The sequence below is a fragment of the Carcharhinus amblyrhynchos genome, chromosome 23 (genome assembly GCF_965287045.1).
Source record: "Carcharhinus amblyrhynchos chromosome 23, sCarAmb.v2.hapA, whole genome shotgun sequence".
NCBI classification, from domain to species: Eukaryota; Metazoa; Chordata; class Chondrichthyes; order Carcharhiniformes; family Carcharhinidae; genus Carcharhinus; species Carcharhinus amblyrhynchos.
In genome coordinates, this window is record NC_137346.1 from 19,263,633 (window position 1) to 19,288,516 (window position 24,884).

General features: G+C 40.3%; 1 protein-coding gene across 15 annotated transcripts in view; it reads left to right on the forward strand.

Moving 5' to 3' along the window:
* myo18ab (myosin XVIIIA b) overlaps positions 1 to 24,884 on the forward strand; it is a 233,272-nt gene that overhangs the window by 65,618 nt on the left and 142,770 nt on the right. For 3 of the 15 annotated variants that reach the window (XM_080210777.1, XM_080210781.1, XM_080210782.1), the window contains exons 1-4: positions 6,856 to 6,945; positions 20,609 to 20,812; positions 21,621 to 21,718; positions 23,913 to 24,551. The exons of 10 other annotated variants lie outside the window; for them this stretch is intronic. In XM_080210777.1, coding sequence (XP_080066903.1) covers positions 20,776 to 20,812; positions 21,621 to 21,718; positions 23,913 to 24,551 — 774 coding nt within the window. In that variant the 5' untranslated portion in view covers positions 6,856 to 6,945; positions 20,609 to 20,775. Of the gene's footprint in view, positions 1 to 6,837; positions 6,946 to 20,608; positions 20,813 to 21,620; positions 21,719 to 23,912; positions 24,552 to 24,884 lie in introns of those variants that run through there. 2 more of the 15 variants (XM_080210779.1, XM_080210784.1) reach the window with 2 other exon arrangements.

Below are 24,884 nucleotides of genomic sequence, written 5' to 3' on the forward strand. Positions count from 1 at the left end.
ATAACTACCTTGGAACAGAAAGATCTACAATTGGAGCCACTGGAAAGAATTTTGAGTGCACCATTTCTCAGTAGAAGGTGGAGTTGGACTGTCTGATGGAGGACCTAAGGCCAGTTAACAAGAAAGGGGACAGATATAATGTGACCTTTCTGGCTCAGACCCGACATGGAGTTGAGAAGGCATGCAACGAGACAGGTTTTCTTTGATAAAGACTCTGAGCAACTCTGGAAAAGATTCATTCATTTTGACGTTTTGAGACTCTGAAAATCAAAAGAACTGTTTGGACTCAGCAAAGGAAATTACAAATCAAATTCAAAGTGGTTTGTGCATCCAGTGTAAAGTTTTATCCTCCTGATACTGCCTAGCTCTGCAAGGACATTATTGGGACTACTTTATAATCATGACAAAATTGAGCTCGGACTTGGAATCAAAGCAAGATCAAGGACTGAAGGGGGTCTTTGGAAAACAAAGAGGAAACAGCTGAACAATAGCAACGTGTCGAGAAAAAGGAGAGAGAACATGGTTGCCAGTACTTTATTAGGACTTCGACAAAAAAAGAAGGAATGTTGAATGTTGCAAGCAAAGGACTGAACTTGACTACAGTACTGTTGTATTTGCATGCTCCTATTTACAAAAATTTGTGTGCACGTATATAGCAATTGACAGTCCACATGCTGAGCCTGCAGAAGAATAATTGCTTCGATTTATTTTGATGTTTTTAATAGTTGATGCAGTTTTATTATTTTAGGGATGTCCCCAGCAGCTTCAGAGTAGGGTTTAAATAAACTGCCTCACAAGAAGAGATGATCATGAGTGGGTGGAGCTAGGCATACAGAGAGACAATCGTGCAGTTGGTGTTTGAATTTGAAAGGGACGTCTCTGTCTCTCTCTGGGACCTACTAGAAAATAGGTATCTATCTCCAGGGGTCTGCAAATGGCATGAGGCTGCTGTCCAGAGTCAGAGACGGGTGCATCTCCTCCAGAGATGTTAAAAGGCTGGAAGACTGGAGACTCACATAAGCCTGTATGTTTTTGCTAAATGTTTCTGAAGAGTAGTTTCCATCAGTGAAGTATATTGCTTAAATTGAAACTAACAGAGAAAGCTAGCAGTTAAGAATTATACCTCATCATGTTTAAGTAGTTCAGTTGGTAAAAGTTATGTTAATTCTTTTTGATTATAGTTAAACTTTATTGTTAAATAAAATTTGTTTATAATAAAAACTTCCTAGTGGGCCAATAGATTCATACGTGGCGTGAAACACCTCAGGCCCACACTAATGCCAAAATTAAAAATAGTTGTGCTCCAGTCTAACTTCATAATGCAACTTGGAGTTTTTAATCTGGTCCCTAACACCCAGTCCTGCCAAGATGCAACCGATTCTGTTCGTACCAGTACTATCTTCCTTCAAGCCTAATGATCCAAGAATCCCTCCCTTCTACACTATTTATCTAGCCACGTATTCATTTGGTATATCAGTTTTTTTTCACTCTTGCTAACATGATGCTGGTAATAATCCTAAGATTACTATCCTTGAGGTCCTATTTGTTAATTTGCAACCTAATTCCCTATATTTTGTTTGTAGGGTTTTTTAACTTGGGTTGTTTGTAACAACATGTACCACACCCACTGACTGTTCACCCTCCCCCTTCTGAATACCTTGCAGTTTCTCTGAGAAACCCTTGATCTTGGCACCAGGGAGGCAACAAAGATCCCGGAGTCTCTCTTGCAGCTGCAGAAGCATCTGTCTGTTCACGTACTAGTGAATCCACTATCACTATAGCCTTGCCAAACCTCTTCCTCCACCCTTGTGCAGCAGGACCACCCATGGCACCATGGACTTGGCTTCCATTACAATCTCTGGAGAGCCCCCCCACCCCCACCTTCCACAGTGTTTAAAACAGTACTTTGCTTGAGAGGAGAATGGCCACAGCGGCCTCCTGCCTTCCCCTACTCTGCTTGGTGGTCGCCTGTCCTCTTTCTGCCTGTTCAATCTTTTATCTGCAGTGTTGTCACCATGCTGTCCACAACAATCTCCGCATCGCAGATATTCCCCCAGTTGAAAACACCTGCCTCTCCAGCTCAAATGTGGTTAGCCAGTAATTGCAGTTGGACTTCCTGCATAACTTGTCACCACAAAAACATTCATCAACCATTATCTTTTATTTCCTGTCACTGAGCTACTTTTATATCCAACTTGCCACCTTTCCCTGTATCACATGAGATTTCACTTTACTGACCAGTCTGCCATGTGGATTTTGTCAAATGCCTTGCTGAAATCCATGTAGACTGTGTCCACTGCACTGCCCATATCAATCCTCCTTGTTACTTCCTCAAAAAAGTCTATTAAGTTAACAAGACACAATCTTCCCCTAACAGAACAATGCTGACTATCCCTGATCAATCCCTGTCTTTCTAAGTGATTGTTTATCCTATCTTCCAGAATTCTTTCCAATATTTTGCAACCACTGAAGTCAGACTGACCAGCTTATGGTTTTTCTGGCCTAGATGCAGCTATTAAAAGAAACTGTCAAATCAGTGGGAAGCATTCAAAGATGAAGTTCTACAACACACTGTAAACATGCCCACACAAAGAAAAGGGTTGGTACTACCAAACCTAGAGCCCCCTGGTTAGCCAGAATCTCTCAGGCCAACATGCAGCAGAAAAAGCAAGCTTAGAACAGTCACAAACTACTGAAGAGTAGAAAACCCAGTGGATTATAGAAAATGCAGGGTGAACTAAAAATGGAAATTAGGAAAACAAAGAGAGAATAAGAAAAAAGTATTGGCAGGTAAAGCCAAAAAAAATCTTAAGATGGTTTTTAAATAATGGTACAACATTAGCAGAACTCCAATCTCCTGGTACCCCACTTGTATCTAGTGAGGATAGTGAGTCTCTCTGACTTCCTTTAACAGACTGGGGTACAATCCATATGGCCCTGATAATTTACCATCCTTCAAGGATGCTAGGTCCTTCCAAAACTTCCTCTCCCATTCTGTATATTGTATCTGATGTTTCATGCTCCTCCCCTTCAATTAGAATGTCTGCATCATCCCTCTCCTTTAGAAGAGAACCCTGCCCACATATTCGAAATCAACACACAAGTTATAATGCACATCTCTGGGCCCTACCCTTTCCTTAAGTTATTCTCTTGCTCTTAATGTATTGACAAACCATTTTAAGATTTTCTTTGGCTTTACCTGGCAATATTTTTTTTCTTGTTCTCTCTCTTTGTTTTCCTAGTTTGCATTTTTAGTTCACCCCTGCATTTTCTATAATCCTCTGTGTTTTCTACTCTTAAGTCTTTTATGACTGTTGTAAGCTTTCTTTTTCTGCTGCATGTTGGCCTGTGAGATTCTGGATAACCAGGGGGCTCTAGGTTTGGTAGTACCAACCCTTTTCTTTGTGTGGGCACGTTTACACTGTGTTGTAGAACTTCATCTTTGAATGCCTCCCACTGACAGTTTCTTTTAATAGCTGCATATAGTCTACTCTTGCCAGCTCACCCCTCAGCATTGCAAAACATGTCCTTCCCCAGCTTAGAACTTTTACTCCTGTTCTATCTTTATCCTATTCCATAGTGATGTTAAATCTAAGTATGCTATGGTCACTATCACCAAAATGGTCCCCACTGCTTCATCTACGAGCCCAGTTTCATTTCATAAGAGTAAATGTAGAATTATACTTTTCACATTCCAGGGTCTATAGTAAAGTCCTAGCAAGGTGGTTGCATTCTTTTTTATTTCTGATTTCAATCTATATGGCCTCATTTGATGCTTTGTTGGTTTATCATCCCTCCTTACAGCTGTAATTGTTTCATTACATTATGTCCAAATTAGACAGGAACTGGGGAATGTGGATTGGGAGTAGCTATTTGAGGGCAAGTTCACATAGGCATGTGGGAGGCTTTTAAAGGTCAGTTGAATGAAGTGCAGGAGCGGCTTGACCCTGCAAAAATGAAGGATCGAAATGGCACAATTTGGGAACCATGGATGACAAGAAACTGTGAGCTTGGTCAAAAGGAAGCATATGATGGGTCTAGTCATCTAAAAACTGGCGAAGCCCTTGAGAAGTACAGTGAATATCGGAAGGAACTTAATGCAGTATTAGGAGGGTCAAAAGGGGCCATGAAATGTCTTTAGCAAACCATGTCAAGGAGAATCCCAAGGCTTTTTATGCACATATTTAGGAGCGAGAGGAAGAGTAGGCCCATTCACGGACAATGGAGAGAAGTTATGCTTGGGACTACAGGAAGTGGGTGAGCTCCTAAATGATTACTTTGTATTGGTATTCACCAAGGAGAAGGGTATGATGGATGTTGAGGTTGGGGATAAGTGTGTGAACTCTCCAGAGAATGTCAGTATATCAAAGGATGAAGTGTTGTGTATCCTAAATTGATCAAGATCGACCAGTCCTCGTGGCTGGATGAGATCTATCCCAAGCTACTGCGGGAGGCAAGGGGCCTTAACAGATATCTTCACATCCTCTTTGACCATAGGCGAGATTCCGGAGGACTGAAGAATAACCAGTGTTGTTCCCCTGTTTAAGAAAGGAAGCAGGGATAATCCAGGAAATTATAGGTTAGTGAGCCTGATGTCAGTGGTGGGGAAGCTTTTTGGAGAAGATACTGAGGGATAGGATGTATGCACATTTGGAAGAAAATGGATTAGTTAGTGACAGGCAGCATGTTTTTGTACAGGGAAGATCATGACTCACCAACTTGATTGAGTTTTTTGAAGAGGGAATAAAGATGATTGATAAGGGAAGGACTGTGGATGTAGTTTATATGGACTTCAGTAAGGTGTTTGATAAGGACCTACATGGCAAACTGATATAAGAACTAAAATCACATGGGATTCGGGGTGGGCTGGCTAAATGAATACAGAGCTGGTTTTTCAGAATGGAGATCTGTATCTAGTGGGTTCTGCAGGGAACAGTGCTGGGACCTCCATAGTATATATAAATGACCTGAAGGAAAATGTGGGTGGTTTGATTTAGTACATTTGCGGATGACACAAAGATTGGTGGAGTTGCTAATAGTGCAATTATTGTCAGAAGATTCAACAGGATATAGATAGATTGGAGACTTGGGCACAGAAATGGCAGATGAAACGTAATCCAGACAAATGTGAGGTGATGCATTTGGGAGGATCAAATTTTGATGTGAATACACTGAAAATGGCAAAATCCTTAGAAACATTAGCATCTAGAGGGATCTAGGCCAGTTTCCTAAAAATGGCAATACAAGTGCCAAGGTGATTAAGAAGGCATATGGCATGCTTACCTTCATCAGCCAGGACATTGAATACAAGAATTGGGAAACCATGTAACAGCTTTATAAAATCTTAGTTCGGCCGCATTTGGAGTATTGTGTGTGCTTTTTTTTTCTCCAGAAGGACGTGGAAGCTCTGGAAAGATGCAAAGAAGGTTCAGCAGGATGTTGACTATGAGGAGAGGTTGAATAAACTAGGATTGTTTTCACCGGAAAGACAAAGATTGAGAAGAGATCTGATAAAGGTCTACAGAATTATGAGGTGAAGACAGTGGATATTTAGATGCTTTTTCCCAGGGTGGAAGTGTCAATTACAAGGGGGCACAGGTTTAGTGTGAGGGGGAAAGTTTAAGGGAGATGTAGAGGGGACGTTTTTCACACAGAATGGCAGGTGTCAGGAAGCAGGCACATTAACAAAATTTAAGAGTAAGGGCAGAAGGTTTTTTAGTTAGGGCATCATGTTTGTCACAGACTTGGAGGGCTGAAGGACCTATTCCTATGCAGTACTTGTTGTTCTTTAACTGATAATGCTACACCCCCACCTTTTTTTATATTCATTTGCACGTGGGATTGGGAGTAATCCTGAAATTACTGCTTTAGAGGTTCTGTTTTTCAAACTTTCTTAGCTCCTTGAAGTCTGCTTTCAGGACCTCATCCACTTTCATACCTAAATCATTTGCAGCCTTCACTTTGCTAATCATCAGGTTTTCTCTCAGTGATACTAAAGATGACAAACTAAATGAGTTGTTTGGGTCTAACTGGTGAATCTTGCATGCATCTCCCTGTGCGTCAGTCTGAATTCAGTAGTAACACTCTGCGCTAAGCTGGAAGTTTGTGGGTTCAAGCTCTACTCCAAAACTTTAGCAAATAATTTGGATTGGCACCGCAGTATGGAGGTATCAACTTTGAGGCTATTAAGGGACAAACCAACAACTTCCCCATAGAAGCCAAATAATGCATTATGTGGTAGAATGTGCCTGGCATTCTAAAATCACGTATTAGTCAGCTTACACTGAGCTATTAGTATTTTTAGTAATTGCAGCTGACAGTGTAGTTTGATTGCATTAAGTTTCATTTGATTTCAAGCTTCTTAAAAAATATTGACAGTATTAGCTACAATTTTAATTTTTTTGTGTTGCAAAGTGTGAAAGGTTGTGGCAAACCTTGAAGAGTTAAACAGCTATATCTGTAACAAACATATGTTACAAGTTAGCTCTGAACAGGAAAAGGAGGGGGGTTTTTCCTCTGAATGGAAATATCGTCAATGATTACCGGTGTCATTTCCGCCGAAAGAGAATATAAACGCTCCAGAATCGTGATGCGTGGACAATTACAACACCAAAGAATTGTGTCATTTAATGTTTTATACACACTGCTGTTTTTTAATGACTTCACAAGGGAAGAATAAAAGTCAAATAAAGTTACACTGAAGCACCAACTGTTGGATCTGAGCATGTACGTTCTTTTGTTATTTTTAGAAGGCCTGTAACTACCCAGCTGTCTCATTGCAGTATAGGTGAAATGACACTTTGACAACCTATCACATTTCTCCTTTACTCTGAACGGAAGCTTGCATCAGTGGCTGGGATACTTCTTCAAAACTGCTCTGTTGGGAGTGTTTGTAGTTGACGGCTTGACTTTTTTTAAAGTTAGATGAAGGAAGGTAGAAATAAGGTATTTGAAATGTGTTTAATTATATTTTTTGCTTCTTGCATTGTTAGATAATGTAACAGATTAATATGAATCTTTCTTATCTATAAGTTAGAGTGTTGCCCTGTTTAGGCCAGAGTTGGTGCCTGTGCCTATTTTTAGTGTGAACAGAAAGTGGTGCAGGCATGTCTGGGTTTCTATTGCTGAATCATTTGTTTAAAATGATTCTAAGTTTGCCTTCAATTTAACATTTTTTTTAATATTGTCATATGCAAATTGCCTTCTACATTTGAATTACTTGGACCAAAACAAAGAATAAATGCATATATACAATTTCAGAGCTGTATATATATTATATAATCTTAAATTTTCCAATGAAGGAAAATGCTTGTGCATTTTTTTTTCTTGTGTGCCCTAATTGACTATTAGAATTGGGAATGTTTACAAATGCTCTCAAGTCTTTGATGCAGTTTTTTGACCCCCTAATTGTTGGACAGTGCATTTTTAAAAAAAAATCTATTCTTGATGGGTGTGTAACAGGCTAGGCCAGCATTTATTGTCCATCCTTAATTGCTTCTGAAAAGGCAATGATGAGCCACAGTCTTGAATTGCTACAGTCCATATGTGTTGTTACACCCACACTATTAGGAAGGGAGATCCAGAATTTTGACACAGTGACAATGAAGAAATGACGTAATACATTTCCAAGTCAGGATGGTCAATGACTTGGAGGGGAATATCCAATGGTAGTGTTCCAGGTGTTTACTGCCCTTGTACTTGTCTATGGTTATGGTCATGTGTTTGGAAGATGCTCTTTAAGGAGGTTTGGTGAATTCCATCTTGTAAGTGGTACACACAGCTGCCACTGCATTGGTGGTGGAGGGAGTGAATGCTTGTGGATGGTATGGCAACCAAGTGGGCTGTTTTTGTCCTGGATCGTGTCAAGCTTTGAGTGTTGTATTTGCACCAGTACAGACAAGTGGAGAGTGTTCCGCAAAACTCCTGACTTGTGCTTGTCAATGGTTGACAAGCTTTAGGGGGTCAGGTGGTGAGTTAGTCACTGCCGGATTTCTAGTTTCTGACCTGCTCTTGTTGTCACCTGTATTTATGTGGCCAGTCCGGTTCATTTTACGGTCAATGGGTAACTTCCAGGATGTAGTTTGTGGGGGATTTGGTGATGGTAATGCCATTGAGTGTCAAGGGACAATGGTTAGATTCTCTCTCAATGGAGATGGTCATTGTCTAGCACTTGTGTGACAAGAATTGCCTTATTGCATTCAGACATGGACTATTTTGATATCTGCAAGTTCCGAATGATGCTGAATATTGCGCACTAATCAGCGAGAATCCCAGTTCTGACCACTTATGATCGAATGAAAGTCATTCGTGAAGCAGCAGAACATGATTGGGCTTTGGATACTAATGTGAGGAACTCCTGCAGAGTGAGATAATTGACCTCCAACAATCACAACCATCTAGGTATAAAGCAAGCCAGCAAAAGTTTCCCCTGATTCCCATTGACTTCAGATTTGCCAGGGTTCCTTGATGCCACACTCAGATAAATGCTGCCTTGGTGACAAGTGTAAATTTAGCTCTTGTTGTTTGAGCCAAGGTTGTAATGAGGTCTGAAACTGGCCCTGGTGGGACCCAAACTGAGTGTCAGAGAGCAGGTTATTCCTAAACAATTTCTGCTTGATAGCATTGTTGATGACCCTTTCCATTACTGATCAAGAGTAGGTTTTGGTGCTGTAATTGACTAGGTTAGATTTTTGTCCTTTTTTTGTGTTCGGGACATACCTAGGCATTTTCCACGTTACTAGAGGGATGCCAGTATTGTAGCTATACTGGAACAGTTTGGCAAGTTCTGGAGCACAAGTCTTCAGTACTATTGCAGGAATGTTATCAGGGTCCATAGTCTTTGCAGTATCCACTGCCTTCAGTTGTTTCTTGATATCACGTGGAGTGGATCAAATTAGCCAAAGACTGGCATCTGTGATGCTGGGGACCTCCAGAGGAGGCTGAGATGGATCATCTACTCAGCACTTCTGGCTGAAGCTTGTTGCAAATGCTTCAACCTTATCTTTTGCATTGATATGCTGGGCTGTCCCATATTGAGGATGTGGGGATATTTGTGGGCCTTGTTTCTCCAGTGAGTTGTTTAATTGTCCACCACCATCCACGCACGTGGCAGGATTAAGATCGGATTTGTTTGTTGTGGATTTATTTAGCTCTGTTTACTGCTTACTGCTTATGCTGTTTGGTAGACGTTTAGTCCTGTGTTGTAGATTCTCTAGGTTGACATTTCATATGCCTGATGCTTCTCCTGGCATGCCTTCCTGCACTCAACTAGGCTTGATCCCCTAGTTTGTTGGTAATGGTGGAGTGGGGGAACATGTCATATCATGAAGTTACAGATTACACAGTGGCTCTTAGTTGCCAGTCTTGAGTTATTTGACCTGTTCAAAATACATCTCATTTAGCATGGTAGTAGAGTCGCACAACATGGAGGTAACAGGGGCAGCACAGTAGCTTAGTGGTTAGCACTGCTGCTTCACAGCGCCAGGGACTGGGGTTCAATTCCTGGCTTGGGTCATTGTCTGTGTGGAGTCTGCATGTTCTCCCTGTGTCTGCATGGGTTTTTCCAGGTGTTCTGGTTTCCTCTACCTTCTGAAAGACGTTCTGGTTAGGTGCATTGACTCGACCAAGCGCTGGACTGTGGCACTAGGGGATTTTCATAGTAACTTGATTGCAATTAATGTAAGCCTTAACTTGCGACTAAAAAAAAAACTTTAACTCAGTGTAAAGATGTGACTTTATCTCCACAAGGACTTTGTGGTGATCATTCCTACCAATATTGTCATGGATAGATGCATCTGTAAAAGGCAGGTAGGTAAGGATGAGGTATGTTTTTCAGTCTTGTTGGTTCACTCACCACCTGCTGCAGACCCAGTCTAGTTGTTACTCCCTGTTGGACTTGGTCAGCTCCATCTGCAGTGATGCTACCGAACCACTTTTTGTGATGGACAGTGAAGTCCCTACCCAAAGTGCATTCTGCAGCCTTGCCACCCTCCGTGCTCCCTCCAAGTGATGTTCAACATGGAGGACTATTGATTTATCAGCTGAAAGAGCATGGTATGTAGTGATCTACAGGAGGTTTCCTTACCCATGTTTGACCTGATGGCATGAAACTTTATGGCATTCAGGGTTGGTGTTGAAGTCTTCCAGGGCAACTCTTTTGTGACTGTATGCCAATGCTCAATGCCATTTTTGCTAGGCCTCTTCTGTGATTTGGAGATTGTCTGGAATATTATCTGTATCACATGATTCTGAGTATGATTGTCAGGCTGTTGTATGACTAGTCTGTGTGACACAAAGAAAATTACAGCACAGGAACAGGCCTTTTGGCCCTCCAAACCTGCATCCACTATGCTGCCTGATTGAACTAAAACCCCCAACTCTTCCGGGGGCCATAATCCCAAGATGCCCCTTAAAAGTCATTATCGTATCTGCTTCCACAATCTTCCCCGACAGTGAGTTCCAGGCACCCACTGTGTTTAAAAAAGAAACTTGCCTTGAACAGCTCCTTTTAAACCTGTGCCCCCTGTTAATCAACTCTTCCACCCAAGGATAAAGCTTCTGACTATCCATTCTGTCCACACCACCCCTCATAATCTTGTAGACTTCTATCAGGTCTCCCCTCAACAACCTTCATCGCTCCGGTGAGAACAAACCAAGTTTCTCCAATCTCTCCTCATAGCTAATGCCCTCCATACCAGGCAATATCCTAGCAAATCTCTTCTGTACCCTCTCCAAAGTCTCCACATCCTTCTGGTAGTGTGGCGACCAGAATAGAACACTATACTCCCAAGTGCGGCCTAACTAAGGTTCTATAAAGCTGCAGCATGACTTGCCAGTTTTTAACTTGATGCCCTGGTTGATAAAGGCAAGCATGCCTTCTTGACCATCTTCTCCACCTGTGTTGCCACTTTCAGTGACCTGTGTACCTGGTATATCCAGATCCCTCTGCCTATCAATACCCTTAAGGGCTCTGCCATTTACTGTATATTTTCCATCTATTAAACCTTCCAAGTGCATTACCTCACATTTATCCAGATTAAACTCCATATACCACCTCTTTACCAAGTCTCCAACCAATCTATATCTTGGTGTGTCCTCTGATGGTCCTCATCACAATCCGCAATTGTACCAACTTTTGCGTCGTTCGCAAACTTACTAATCAAACCAGTTAATATATTACAAGCAGGAAAGGTCCCAGCACTGATCCCTGAGGAACACCACTCGTCACAGCCCTCCATTCAGAAATGCACCCTTCCACTGCTACTCTCTGTCCCCTATGACCTAGTAAGAAGTCTCGCAACACCAGGTTAAAGTCCAACAGGTTTATTTGATAGTAAATGCCACAAGCTTTCGGAACGCGCTGTTTCTTCATCAGGCGAGTGGAGAGTTCTGTTCAGAAACAGGGCATATAAGGGCACACACAGTTTACAGAATACTGGTTAGAATGTGCATCTGTAAATGACACTATTGCCATTTTATTCTTGCCATATCTTTTTTGTAAGAATGTGTTGTCACCTGTGCCATGGTGTTGCCTTCATTGTAGTATGAATATTCCATGTGAAATACTGCTTGGTTTTAAAATTTAGAAGTTTAGCATAACTGCTGTGAGATTAAGCTATTTTTAAAATGACTGTGCTTAAAATCATTATATAGCCAGAACAAACAATATCTCCTCGTATAGGAAGTTTGATCAACTTTATAGCGTAAAGCTCTTTGCCTGGCTCAGCTTCTCTTCCACTGAAAACACACACTCTTCACCTCCGGACTCAAAATTCAATGCTCTTCTGGCTAGCCACCTGTCATCCACTCTCCACAAATTTTAATAAATTCAAAACTCTTCCCTATTTTCTATGCTGCACAATTGTACTCTTCCATCAGCCATGTCCTGGTGAACCTGCATTGGGATTTGAATTTCTTAGCACCTTCAAATTAGTTATCTTTAGTTCTTCCATTTTAAAGCCTTTTCATGGCATTATCATCTCCAGTCTCTGTAATCTACTCCAGCTCTACAAATTTCCCAAAAGCCTTTTGTGCATATTTTCTCTTCCTCACCATTAATTGTGTCTTCAGCAGTACAGGTTCCATACTCTAGAATTTCCTTCTGAAATTTCAGATTGAAGAGGGCCTCCTCCATTATAACACCCCCTTCAAAATCTACTGTGACCAAACACGTTTTAATCTTAGCATCCATTTGAGTTCTGCGACAGGTAACTCACTTGTTATTCCCTGAAGCCTGTCCACTATCTCTAAGGCACAAGTCAGGATTGTGATGGAACACTCTCCACTTACCTGGATGAGTACAGCTTTGACAACACTCAAAAAGCTTGACGTCATCATCCAAGACAAAATGGTTGGTACATCATCTGCCATCTGAAGTTTTGACTTCCTCCACTGATGCAGAGTAAGTGTGCCATCCTCAGATGCATTATAGCAACTCACCAACGTTCCTTCAGCAGCACTTTCCAATTCTGGTGCCTCTACCACCTGGAAAGGCAAGGGCAACAGATACTTGTGAACCCTCCAAACTGCACATCATCCTGACTTGGAAATATGTCATAGTTTCTTCACTGTCATTAGGTCAAAATCCTGTATTCCTTCCTAAAAACATTGTGGGTGTACCTACATCAGATGGACTGCACTGGTTCCAGAAGGTGGCTCACCATCACCTTCTCAAGAGCAATTAGTGATTTGGCAATAAATGCTTTCCTAGCCTGTGACCCTCATATCCTGTGAATGCATATTAAAAGGTTGACTCATTATGACTCTATAAAGCACCTTGCCATTGTTTTCCGCATGAAAGATGCTATTTAAGTGCTGTTTCCTCCTACTTTTGTATTTTCATTGTGTGTTTACCTTGGAGACACTTAGCAAGTGAAAAATCTGAATAGTCAATTTCTTGAGATGATGAATTGCAGAATTAGAAATTTGTTTAAAGGAATGATCAAATTAAAGAGCAAACACCTGTTGCTCTTTATTGTAATGTTGTGAGGAAGTAGAAAAATTAAATCAGAAAGAAGAACAAAAACAAATGCATTTTGTATAGGGGCAAAGGGAAGAAATTGTTTAAAACAGACTTGAGATAACTATATAGGTAGTAAATTCTCATTCTGTGGTTTAAAAATATAAATAATTTAGTTTTTTTAATTGGGATTGTGAAGAAGCAAATGACTGATCCATTTTTGTATTCCCATCAATTAAATCATTTTCCTTTTGATAAACTAGATTTTTTTTTGACAAAGGAGCTTTAGGAAATATATCAATTACACAATCCACAAAAAAGAGGGAATTCTGCATTGCCCTAGGCATTCTATGCTTCAAGAACACTTATTACCTATAAAAGAGAAACAAACTTGTATGGAAGTTAAAGAGAATTCTGCTGCGAGCCAAAGTAATTGAACTTGCAGTTCAAAAAAGAAATGTTGGCCCAAAGTTTCCAATCAGTATTGGAGCAGCTACGTTCTGTATGGTTATATTTAAAAAGATCTGACTTCCAATCCAATCCACAATTTAGAAGAACTCAATCCTTTATAGGAATTTAGTAGAAAACTAGAGGCCTGTGAAGAAGGCCACCTTTTTTTTAAACAGCACAAGCTTCCGTATGTTAAATACTTAAAGCTCCTGTCTTTTAATAGATGAGTGTGGGTTAGTGTGTGGATAGATGGGTGAGTGACTGGATGGCTGGGGTGTAGTTTGGTCAGACTGGGGGCCTGGCTGAAGTTTGGCCAGGTGATTTTGAGTAGTTGGGTGGTATGAGGAAGTTGATGGAGGAATGGTCAGTTGTGAAATGAGTGGTGTTAAGCCAGATTCTAGCCTGTCTAATGTTTCCTGAGTAACTATTAAGTAAGCCCCTCAAATCTGCAAAATCACCAGAATCTAGCTCAGAGCCAGAGATATTCATGTTGGGTTCTGGGAAGCAGAAAATTGGCCTTTGGAAGTTTAAGCTTCCCAGGCAATTCCAACGTAGGTCTCCATGTCACAACCTACATTGTACCCTGATGTGCGTCTTCAGTTATATGCCCAATCTCTGATGACTGGAGACCGGAAGATTTGGACCATCGTTTCCAACTTCCTCGGCCCACAGGATTACATTAAATTTGATAAAATAACATTAGCTTGAAATAAAATAAAGACATTGGAATTTATCATACACAAAATAATATACTGAATGGAGGAGCTTTTTTTAATGTGCAAATTACAGTTGATTTCCACTTGGTAATTAAAAATTTGTTATGGACAAATCTGTTCACACTTATGCATTAATGAGTTTGAGATTGTTAGTCTAAATTTCTTCAACACCTGAGAAACAACAGTCTAGAAATTACGCTAATGTTCTTTTGCAGGTATTTTATTAAACACAAAAAGTTGCCAGTTGGCCAATTGTTCTGCTACAGTGACTATGACTTGATAATTAGGAAAAATATTAGTATGTAAATACATACAAAGCGAAGCAGCTCAAACGTAACTTAAAATGTTGCAAAATTAATACTGCAAAACATTGAAAATTATGTATATGAAATTGATTATTGATTGTTAGCCGTACTACAGGTTTAAAGTTTATTTATTAGCCGCAAGTAGGCTTCCATTAACACTGCAATGAAGCTACTGCAAAAATCCTCTAGTTGCCATACTCCAGTACCTGCTCGGATGTACAGGGGCAATTTAGCATGACCAGTGCACCTAACCAGCATGCCTTTTGGACGGTGTTTACTTATTTGTGGGAAGAAATCGGAGCACCTGGAGACACGGGGAGAATGTGCAGACCTGAAGCCAGGTCCCTGGCGCTGTGAGGCAGCAGTGCTAACCACTGTGTTACCGTGCCACCTTTAGTTATACAATAAAGCTGTAATTGCAATCAGTAGTTTTTTTTGGTTGTAACCAAGAACAAAGATATGGTTCATTTATTTCTGGGAGAATTCAGAGAAAGATCCACTCCCAAAATATTATTGGTTTTGTCACAAATTTTGGAGACAACATGCACTGATGGATGCATTTGTGAGGCTTCAATAAAGAAACCATTAACTTCATTCAAAGTTATAATTTTATCCATAAGAGAAGAAAAATTTTTCATAACCACTGCACTACATAAGGTGTTTAAAAGTCAATGAATTAGTCACTGTTGCAATGTAGGAAATGCAGTATCTAATTTGTGCACAAGTCCCCCAAAAATAGAAAATGTGGGTAATGATCAGCTAATCTGTTTTGTCTTGTTACTTGAGGGATAAATATTGGCCGAGACATTGGCAGTAACTCCTCATTGCCTCTTCAGAATAGTGCCTTGGGTTCGCCTACATTGCCTTGAGAGGGCAGGTAGGGCTTCAGTTTAATGTGCCATGTTAAAAGGTGGAACTTTCAATGGTACAGCACTCCTGTAGTACCATGCTGGAATGTCAGCTTAGATTTTCATGCCGGAATCCTGGAATGGGTCCGGAACCTCAAACTTTTTGACTCGTGAGGTGCGAATGTGGCTTTGATAAGTGTTCAGTTATATTGCAACATCTGACCATTAGCATAGAAGTGAAGATCCATCTTTAGGAAATTTTGTAGATAACAGTGAGGTTATAGAGATAAATGATATAACAAACAGGATTGGCTATTGTGCTGTAAACCATCCTGACCAAAGTAAAGAATTTTGTGAAGTTACAGTATTATTTTTGATAATTGCATGTTTCTTCAATAATAGGGTAATGAAATGCTAAAGATTAAAAGCCAACTTGTTCAAGGTATCGATGTATGTGAGGTCACATGTTCCTAAGGACTCATACTCCCTGGAATAGAGACTGACATCACAAAATGCTGACCTTTGTGAAGTGCTCGTGAAAGCAACACCAACTGAGATGATTACTAACTGTGATAACTTGCTACTTTATGACAATGAACACACTCCAAAAGTACTTAATTGGTTGTGTACACTCCTGGGTGTTCAGGGAAGAAGCTGTTCCTTTCCTTTTGCTTTTCCTACCCTTTTCACCCTGTAGGAATTTAGTACAAGAAAGGAGCTAGTTGTTTGGTGAATAACAAGTGAGTGGTTGAGGTCTACTCCTGTCCCAAGGTTTAAAACAGTGTATGAATTGGTGGTAAAATTGCTGAAATATATATAAAAAAGAAAATATGTAAATAAGGTAATTATGTAATTAATTAAAACACATTTAGGATGGCAGGCCAGGTGATGTGTCAGTGCTGTAGCATATGGGAGCTCCAGGATGCCACTGTGATCCAGGGAAATCATGTCTGCAATAACAGTTTGCTGCTCAAGGAACTTTAGCTCAGAGTTGAGCTGAAGACTGATCTTCTAACACTGCAACATACCAGGGAGGGGAAAGTTACCTGGATGCTTTGTACTAGGAGGCAGTCACCCCAGCTAGAATAGGGCCTTATGATTTGGTTTGTGGCCAGGAACAGGAAGGTGTGAATGAGGCAGGTAAGGAATCCAGCTGAGGAAGAATACAGGGGACTCAGCCTTTGGAGTTGTCCAGTAAGTTTGTGTTCCCCTCAGCTTGTTTGAATGCAAGAAATGTTCAAGACATATGCATTTGTTTACAGTTCCAGTATAGAACTAATCCACAGATCACAGCAAATGAAGGGAGGTCACTGCTGCTGCAAAGAGGACATCATCCCAGTGAGCCACATAAGTAATGAAGCAGAGAGAGTTTTTAAATTAAATAGTAAAAGCAAGGAATCAAATTTGGGGAGATGTGGAGAAAAGGCCAGAAAGAATGTGGGAAATGATAAGCAGACTGTGGCAGGAAGGGATAGAGAGTACGTGGATTGCAAATCTAAGAGTAAATCAGCAGATCAGGCCGGAAATGATATAAGGACAAAACTAAAGGCTTTCTCTCTGAATGCAAGAAGCATCTGATATGAAACATCTGAGCGTGCAACGAGAAATAACAAAGTACAATATGATGGCCATTGCAGAGACATGGCTGCAGAATGACATATATTGGTATCTTAATATTGGAGGGTATGTAATATTGAGGAAAACACAGTAAGAAGTCTCACAACACCAGGTTAAAGTCCAACAGGTTTATTTGATAGTAAATGCCACAAGCTTTCGGAACGCTGTTCCTTCCTAAGGTGAGTGGTGAGTTCTGCTCACAAACAGGGCATATAAAGGCACACACAGTTTATGGAATACCGATTTAGAATGCAAAGCTTTACAGCTAATCTGCTATTCAAGTCTTTAAAGGTGCAGACAATGTGAGTGAGATGGCATTAAGCATAGGTTAAAGAGATGTGTATTGTCTCCAGACGGAACAGTAAGGGAGATGTAAGTTCAGGAAAGTCATGGGGGTTGCAGATAGTGTCACATGAACCCAAGATCCTGGTTGAGGCCATCCTCGTGTGCGGAACTTGGCTGTCATTTTGTGCTCAGCGACTCTGCGCTGTCGCATGTCGTGAAGGCTGCCTTGGAGAACATTTACCTGAAGATCAGAGGCTGAATGCCCGTGACCGCTGAAGTGTTCGCCAACAGGAAGGGAACAGTCTTGCTTGGTGATTGTCGAATGGTGTTCATTCATCTGTTGTCGTAGCATCTGCATGGTCTCCCCAATGTACCATGCTTCGGGGCATCCTTTCCTTCAGCGTATTAAGTAGACAATGTTGGCTGAGTTGCAAGAGTGTGTGCTGTGTACCTTGTGGGTGGTGTTCTCACGTGAGATGATGGCATCCGTGTCAGTGATCTGGCATGTCTTGCAGAGATTGTGGCAGAGTTGTGTGGTGTCGTGTTCACTGTTCTCCTGAAGGCTGGGTAGTTTGCTGCAGACAGTGGTCTGTTTGAGGTTGTACAATTGTTTTGAAGGCAAGAAGTGGGGGTGTGGGGATGGCCCTGGCGAGATGTTCATCTTCATCAGTGACATGTTGAAGACTCCGATGAAGATGTTGTAGCTTCTCCACTCTGGGGAAGTGCTGGATGACAAAGGGTACTCTGTCCACCGTGTCCCATGTTTGTCTTCTGAGGAGGTCAATGCAGCTTATCGCTGTGGTGCATCGGAACTGTTGATCGATGAGTCGAGCGCCATGTCCTGCTCTTATGAGGGCATCTTTCAGTGTCTGGAGGTGTCTGTTGCGACCTTCCTCATCTGAGCAGATCCTGTGTATACGGAGGGCTTGTCTGTCGGGGATGGCTTCTTTAACATGTTTAAGATGGAAGCTGGAGAAGTGGAGCATTGTGAGGTTATCTGTGTGTTTGAAGTACAGTAAGGTGACCGTCCTTGATGGAGATGCGTGTGTCCAAGAGCACAGTCGATCCTGGAGAATAGTCCATCGTGAGTCTGATGGTGGGATGGAACTTGTTGATGTCAACATATAGTTGTTTCTGTGATTGTTCACCGTGAGTCCAAAGGAAGAAAATGTCATCGATGTATCTAGTGTATAGCATCGGTTGAAGGTCCTGTGCGATGAAGAAGTCTTGTTCGAGCCTGTGCGTGAAGATGTTGGCATATTGAGGTGCAAATTTGGTCCCCATGGCTGCTCCGTGTGTCTAGATGAAGAACCGGTTGTTGAAGGTGAAGACACTGTGGTCCGGGATGAAGTGGATAAGTTGTAAAATTGCATCAGAAAACTGGTAGTTGTCGGCGTTGAGGACTGAGGCAGTTGCAGCAGTGCCATCATTGTGGGGGATGCTGGTGTAGAGTGCCGAGACATCCATTTATGACGAGGAGTGCCCCTAGTTCAACTGCTCCGTGTGCTGAGTTTCTGTAGGAAGTCTGCAGTGTCGTGACAAAAGCGGGGGGTTCTTTGTGCAATGGGGTTCAGGATGCCCTCGACGTAGCCAGAGAGGTTCTCTCACAGGGTCCCATTTCCCGATACGATGGGACGGCCGGATGCGTTTGTCTTGTGTATCTTTGGGAGGCATGAGGAGGATTGCAACAGACGCCTCCAGACGCTGAAAGATGCCCTTTATAAGAACAGGATATGGCGCTCGACTTTTCGATTGACAGTTCCGACGCGCCACAGCGAAAAACCTCATTGACCTCCTCAGAAGACCAAACACGGGACACGGTGGACAGAGTACCCTTTGTCGTCCAGTACTTCCCCGGAGCGGAGAAGCTATGACATCTTCACTGGAGTCTTCAATATGTCATTGTTGAAGATGACCAACTCGCCAGGGCCATCCCCACAGCCCCACTTCTTGCCTTCAAGTAACAGCATAACCTCAAACAGACCATTGTCTGCGGCAAACTACCCAACCTTCAGGAGAACAGTGAACACGACACCACACAACTCTGCCACAGCAATCTCTGCAAGACATGCCGGATCATCAACACGGATGCCGTCATCTCACGTGAGAACACCATCTACCAGGTGCACGGCATGTGGTCTTGCAACTTGGCCAACATTGTCTACCTAATATGCTGCAAGAAAGGATGTCCTGAAGCATGGTACGTTGGGGAGACCATGCAGATGCTACGACAATGGATGAATGAACACCGCTGGACAATCAGCAGGCAAGACTGTTCCCTTTCTGTTGGCGAGCACTTCAGCGGTTACTGGCGTTTGGCCTCTGATCTTCGGGTAAACGTTCTCCAAGGCGGCCTTCGTGACATACGACAGTGCAGAGTCGCTGAGCAGAAAATGATAGCCAAGTTCCCACACGTGAGGATGGCCTCAACCGGGATCTTGGGTTCATGTCACACTATCTGTAACCCCCATGACTTGCCTGAACTTGCAACATCTTCCTTACTGTCCTGTCTGGAGACAATACACATCTCTTTAACCTATCCTTAATGCTATCGCCACTCGCATTGTCTGCACCTTTAAGACTTGAAGATTAGCTGTAAAGCCTCACATTCTAATCAGTATTCTATAAATTGTGTGCCTTTATATGCCCTTTTTGTGAGCAGTACTCGCCACTCACCAGATGAAGGAATGATGTTCCGAAAGCTTGTGGCGTTTACTATCAAATACACCTTTTGGACTTTAATCTGGTGTTGTGAGGCTTCTTACTGTGTTTACCCCAGTCCAATGCTGGCATCTCCCCATTGTACACATTGAGGAAAGACAGGAATCTAATAAAAAGGGGGAATGTTGAGTTTGCAGTCAGATCGGCCATGATCTTATTGCATGATAGAGTAGGCTCGAAGGACTGAGTGACCTATTCCATTATTTGAATTGCATAAATTGTATTCCAGCGCTTTCATTGCGCAGTTTGTTCTGCGTGAATGCAGTGAAGTGTATGATAATTTAACTTACATTTCAACTTTTGGGCTCATTAGAGAAGCAGACTGTCTCTGTCTCTGGTTGATTGTCAGTTGCGAAATTGGAAAAAATACCCCCCAAAAATTACTTTTAATGGTGCAGCATTTTCCCCATAATTATGCTTGCTTCAGATCAGATGGTTATATACATATAACTACTCTTATATTGTTTCTGATTTGCCTGTTTTGCCGATCGGTAAAACTGAAAAGGGTTGACTTTGAGACAGCTACAGCCAGTCAAATGATTTTATAATATTTTCCCCCTACTGTACTGAATTCATTCTGCAGCACCGTTTTTACTATAAAGTTTCTGCTGGATGAAATTTAGTTTTACTAGTATATGAAATAATTGCAATAACTTTTTTTTGTGATTATTGTAATTTTGTACTTTCCACTTTTTTCTGTACCTACAGTATCCATCACACGCCTGTCCAGTTCACGCTGCATGGTCATTGTCCAGGGCATCCCAATCTGCCCCACCAATTTCAGTTACTGGGAAGAACTTTGGCTCCAGACAAACTTCAGTTCTGTAATAGACTGCATCTTTTCATAACCTCATTTAGCAATTCATGACAACAGCATGGCTTTCTCATCACGTTTTGCTTTCTGGGAGCAAAAGGAAAGTGTTTTTTTAAAAACTCATTCAAATTACAAATACCAAGAATCACGTAGTCCAGTTTGGTTTACTATACAATTTATATCATGGATTTACTGTAATGTAGTTAGAAGCAATAACAAACCAAACATTTATTTTTCCAAAAAAGAGCTTAAATTGTTACAATAAAATAGAACAATTCTGAGTGACACACAACTTTTATTGCAAAATCTTGCATGTTGTGAGGAATTCCTATGCTCGTGCAAAGATTTGTTCCAGATTTGGGTGTATATATATCATCAGTTATGACACATTCAATTTTGCATGTATAGAACAAAGAGTTTGTCAAGTTGCAGCTATATTTTCAACAAAGATAACAATTTCTGAAGCTCATTTAGTGGGAATCGAGACACCTTGAGGGATTTCTTACTGCTGATGCAAACTATAAGTATTCCATCATTTCTTTCTATTGATTATTCAGTAGAATCCTGCTTCATTCAAACTTTTCTGACAATACTTTGAAAATGATAATACTTACGTTTGTAGAATGCAGAAAAATGAAGTTGTCATAAAATGTGTAAGGAATTTCCAAGATATTTTCACTGGAAAAGTAATGTTTTAGTCTGGTGATTTTCTTTTCCCTCCATGAGATCTGATAATTTTCTGTTGAACAATGGAATTTATAGCTGGGAGTTCCCTTTAATTAGGCACTTAATTATACGTGTAGTGCCCTATCTTGAATTTTGCTGAATTGTAGAGGTAGACAGCACTGTTGCATGTATTGTTCAAATTTTGGATTGTGATGTTGCATCCTCATTCTATAAATAATTAGGTTAAAGAGGAAAAGCCTGTTGCAAAGAAAAAAACAATATGTGTTCTCAAATCAGAAAATCCAGATCAAGACCGAGAAGCAAACCTTGAACAATCTGTAAGTTTCTTCAAGCGATAGTTACTACTTAAATGATTTGTTATGGTCAGTGCACATTTGTTTTTGGATTCATCATGGAAATAATTGCACTTACATTTTTGCAGTGTTGGCACTAAAAGGATAAACAATGCTACAAAATGCTTATCAATATACTTAGTATAATTTCATAAAATTAATTTGTACTATAATGGTGAACAAAAGTGTAGTTATCTAAAACTGTATAAAACACCTTTTCAACTAAGTCACATTAATTATTTGTCAGTAATATTTAAAAATATATACTCAACTTTGTTTAGCTCAAACTAGGAATGTTTTAGAATTGATGGGAAGAGAATTTAGTTATAAGCAACAGAAACGTCGGTTGTCTGTACTTGATTTTTTTTTTAAAAAAATGTGCCAGAGCAGCGTTGTTATAGTGGACCTTCTATCATTGGAAATACTGACTGCAGTATCAGCAGATGCAGTGGTTGTATTGATTTCATTTGGGCCTGTAAGGCTTTCAAAGATCCTCCTCTAATCATCTAGATCATAGGAATAAAATGAAGGTTAGCTGAATAAATTTGCTGCAATGCTTTAAGTTAGAGCTGCATGCTTGATTTAGGCCATGTTGTGAACAATAATGTATTTTTACAATACAAAGTAATGTTCGATGGTGTTAGGAAGAGAGCTGGAGGTATTGCAGCATTTTTTGTCCATGTGAAATAGCTGTTGATGAAAATAGTATTTAGTTTGCCTGTTTGTTGAAACTAAACCTAGCATTGATCTTGCTAAGCCTGGACATTCTATATAAAAATAATTCTTTATGTTTAGTTTTTTATGAAAATGTATTAGCTTATAGCAATGTCATTAAAACACTAATTAGAAAGCAAATACAACATCACTTACCTGAAAATAAGTGTTGACTTTTTATCTGATGATTGTTGGTTATTTAATTGTATTTTATCAGTTTTAGACAGCAAATGAAATGCAGTAGGATATTCTGAAAATAAAGACTTGCTTTCCTTTAAAGAAAAGATCTGAATAACTTGTCTGCTTTCTATAAATGGAGCCTATATACCTTGCTGCACTGCAGCATTTTAATGACTATCCTATATGTCTTTTCAAGCATAGTGTGATTCTGTACTGCTTGCAGACGGGAAGTATATTATAAAATTTGCTCTAGTCTTGAGACTAAATGTTAAGTAAAGATTACCCAAACATTATATGGAGCAAAATTACCGAGAGTACATGAAGGTCAAGAGATCTGTTTTCTGAATATATTTTTATTTGTCTAGTATCTATATACAAAAATGACTTCATTGTAGTTGGAATTAGTAAACATAACCTAATTTTTAAAGTGGCAGGTCACTTGTACAGCTTGTTAGGATGCAGTGTTCTATTTAATTTTTGTTCTATCTGTGTCATTACTGTTAGTCATATAGGACCAGCATTGCATCATTTATGCTTAAAATTTCATGTTAATTGAAATTTTACAGTAACATTGATTTGTTTTTAGAGAAAATGATGTTATGCTTATTTGCATAATTTCAAATTTTCTGTATCTTAAAACAACTTGCACTGGCCTGTTGAGCTGCATGCATATTTTGATCCCTTTTTATTTTCTATATACCTATTGTCACTTCTAACTTGATTCTTTTGTGTTTTTTATAGCTTTTAACAATTGGAACCATTATTGTAGTGTAAAATCTACAATAAATATGGTGTATTCATGCCATACATTTCTTGCCTTGTTAGAATAGTAATGCTAACCAATAGAATATATGTGTGGGCAGTTTGCCACTTAAGACATAAGAATATTCTGTTATAGGGAGGCCTTTGGGCTGATAATTTCTCCAAACATAACCAGAAGTGTAGTAGCATTTAAAAGTTGTATCTACTTTCGTAAATTTTATACACATCTACAAATATTTACTCTAATGCATTAGATACTTAATTTTTCTTAATTCCATATTTGAATTAATGCAGTGGGGATGTGATAGAATCATCCTACCACATGAATGTGGATGCGGTGAATTTTAAGAACCAGTTGCACAAGGCTGGTTAGAGACAAACTGGGATTTCTTGTTGTACTAATGGTTTGTATCCTTAACATCACGGTTGGGCTGTAATTCTGTTTACTTTTGCTTTGCTGCCAACAATATTTTCCATGCTATTTTAATTCATGCAACATTTGTTTTATGTTGCATAAATATAGTCAGAGAGCGGTGAAAATCACAGATCACAACCAGAAATAAATGGAGACAGTGCATGTTCAACTGGGTATCTTGAAAATGCACTTCATGTGCCCGAGGAGCAAAAGCAAAATACGAATGCTGCAAATCGGGAGGAGTTGCCTCGTGAGAATGAGGGATTTCCTAAGAAAAAAGTGGTTAAAATGGTCAGGAAAGTGATACGGAAGGCTCTACCAGGTGAAACTGGAAGTGATAAGGAAAAGGTCATGGAGACAAAGTCTAAAGAACAAGCAGTGAAAAAAAAGATGGAGAGCAACACAGCCTTGGAAACAAAAACAGGAGCTACAATTGAAATTGGCAAGACAACAATGTCAAATGCTGAGAAAAATGTTCCTAGTGCCCCCAAAGGAGAACCAGCACTCCCAGCAAAGGAAGCAGCTAAAGATGATATTTCAATGGGGCTGACTAGTCTCATGACTAGAGGAAAAACTAAAGATCGCAAACCTCGGTTAAGACTCCCAGAAAAAAAGGAAGATGTTTCTGATAGTGTTCCTAATAAAGTGCCCACTATGGTACCTTCCTTGGAGCACATGGAAAAACCGAATGATCTACAAATGGAAAAATCAAATAATCTACAAATGCCAGAAGTGGTAAAAAGTGAGGTAACCGCCTAACCAGACCGTGCACGTCCTAGGTTGGAGAAAGAGTTTCTGCCATTTTCTAACGCACATTAAAACCTACACAGTACTCACCAAAACACTGATTTAAAACAGTGAAAAGAGTTATGGCTTTTGCTTAAGATGATCGCAGTGGCATATTGGCAAATAACTACTGCGTGCTGTATGCCTCAGGTTTGTTTAATACGTGAAAATGTGAATGTGTATATTGTAAATTCAGAAAATTGTAATTTTGTGAGAGGTAATCAGATTATTGATTGGCTCTCTTAGGACACTAGCTATTTTATTAACCATTGTGCATGGAAAATAATTAAAGTA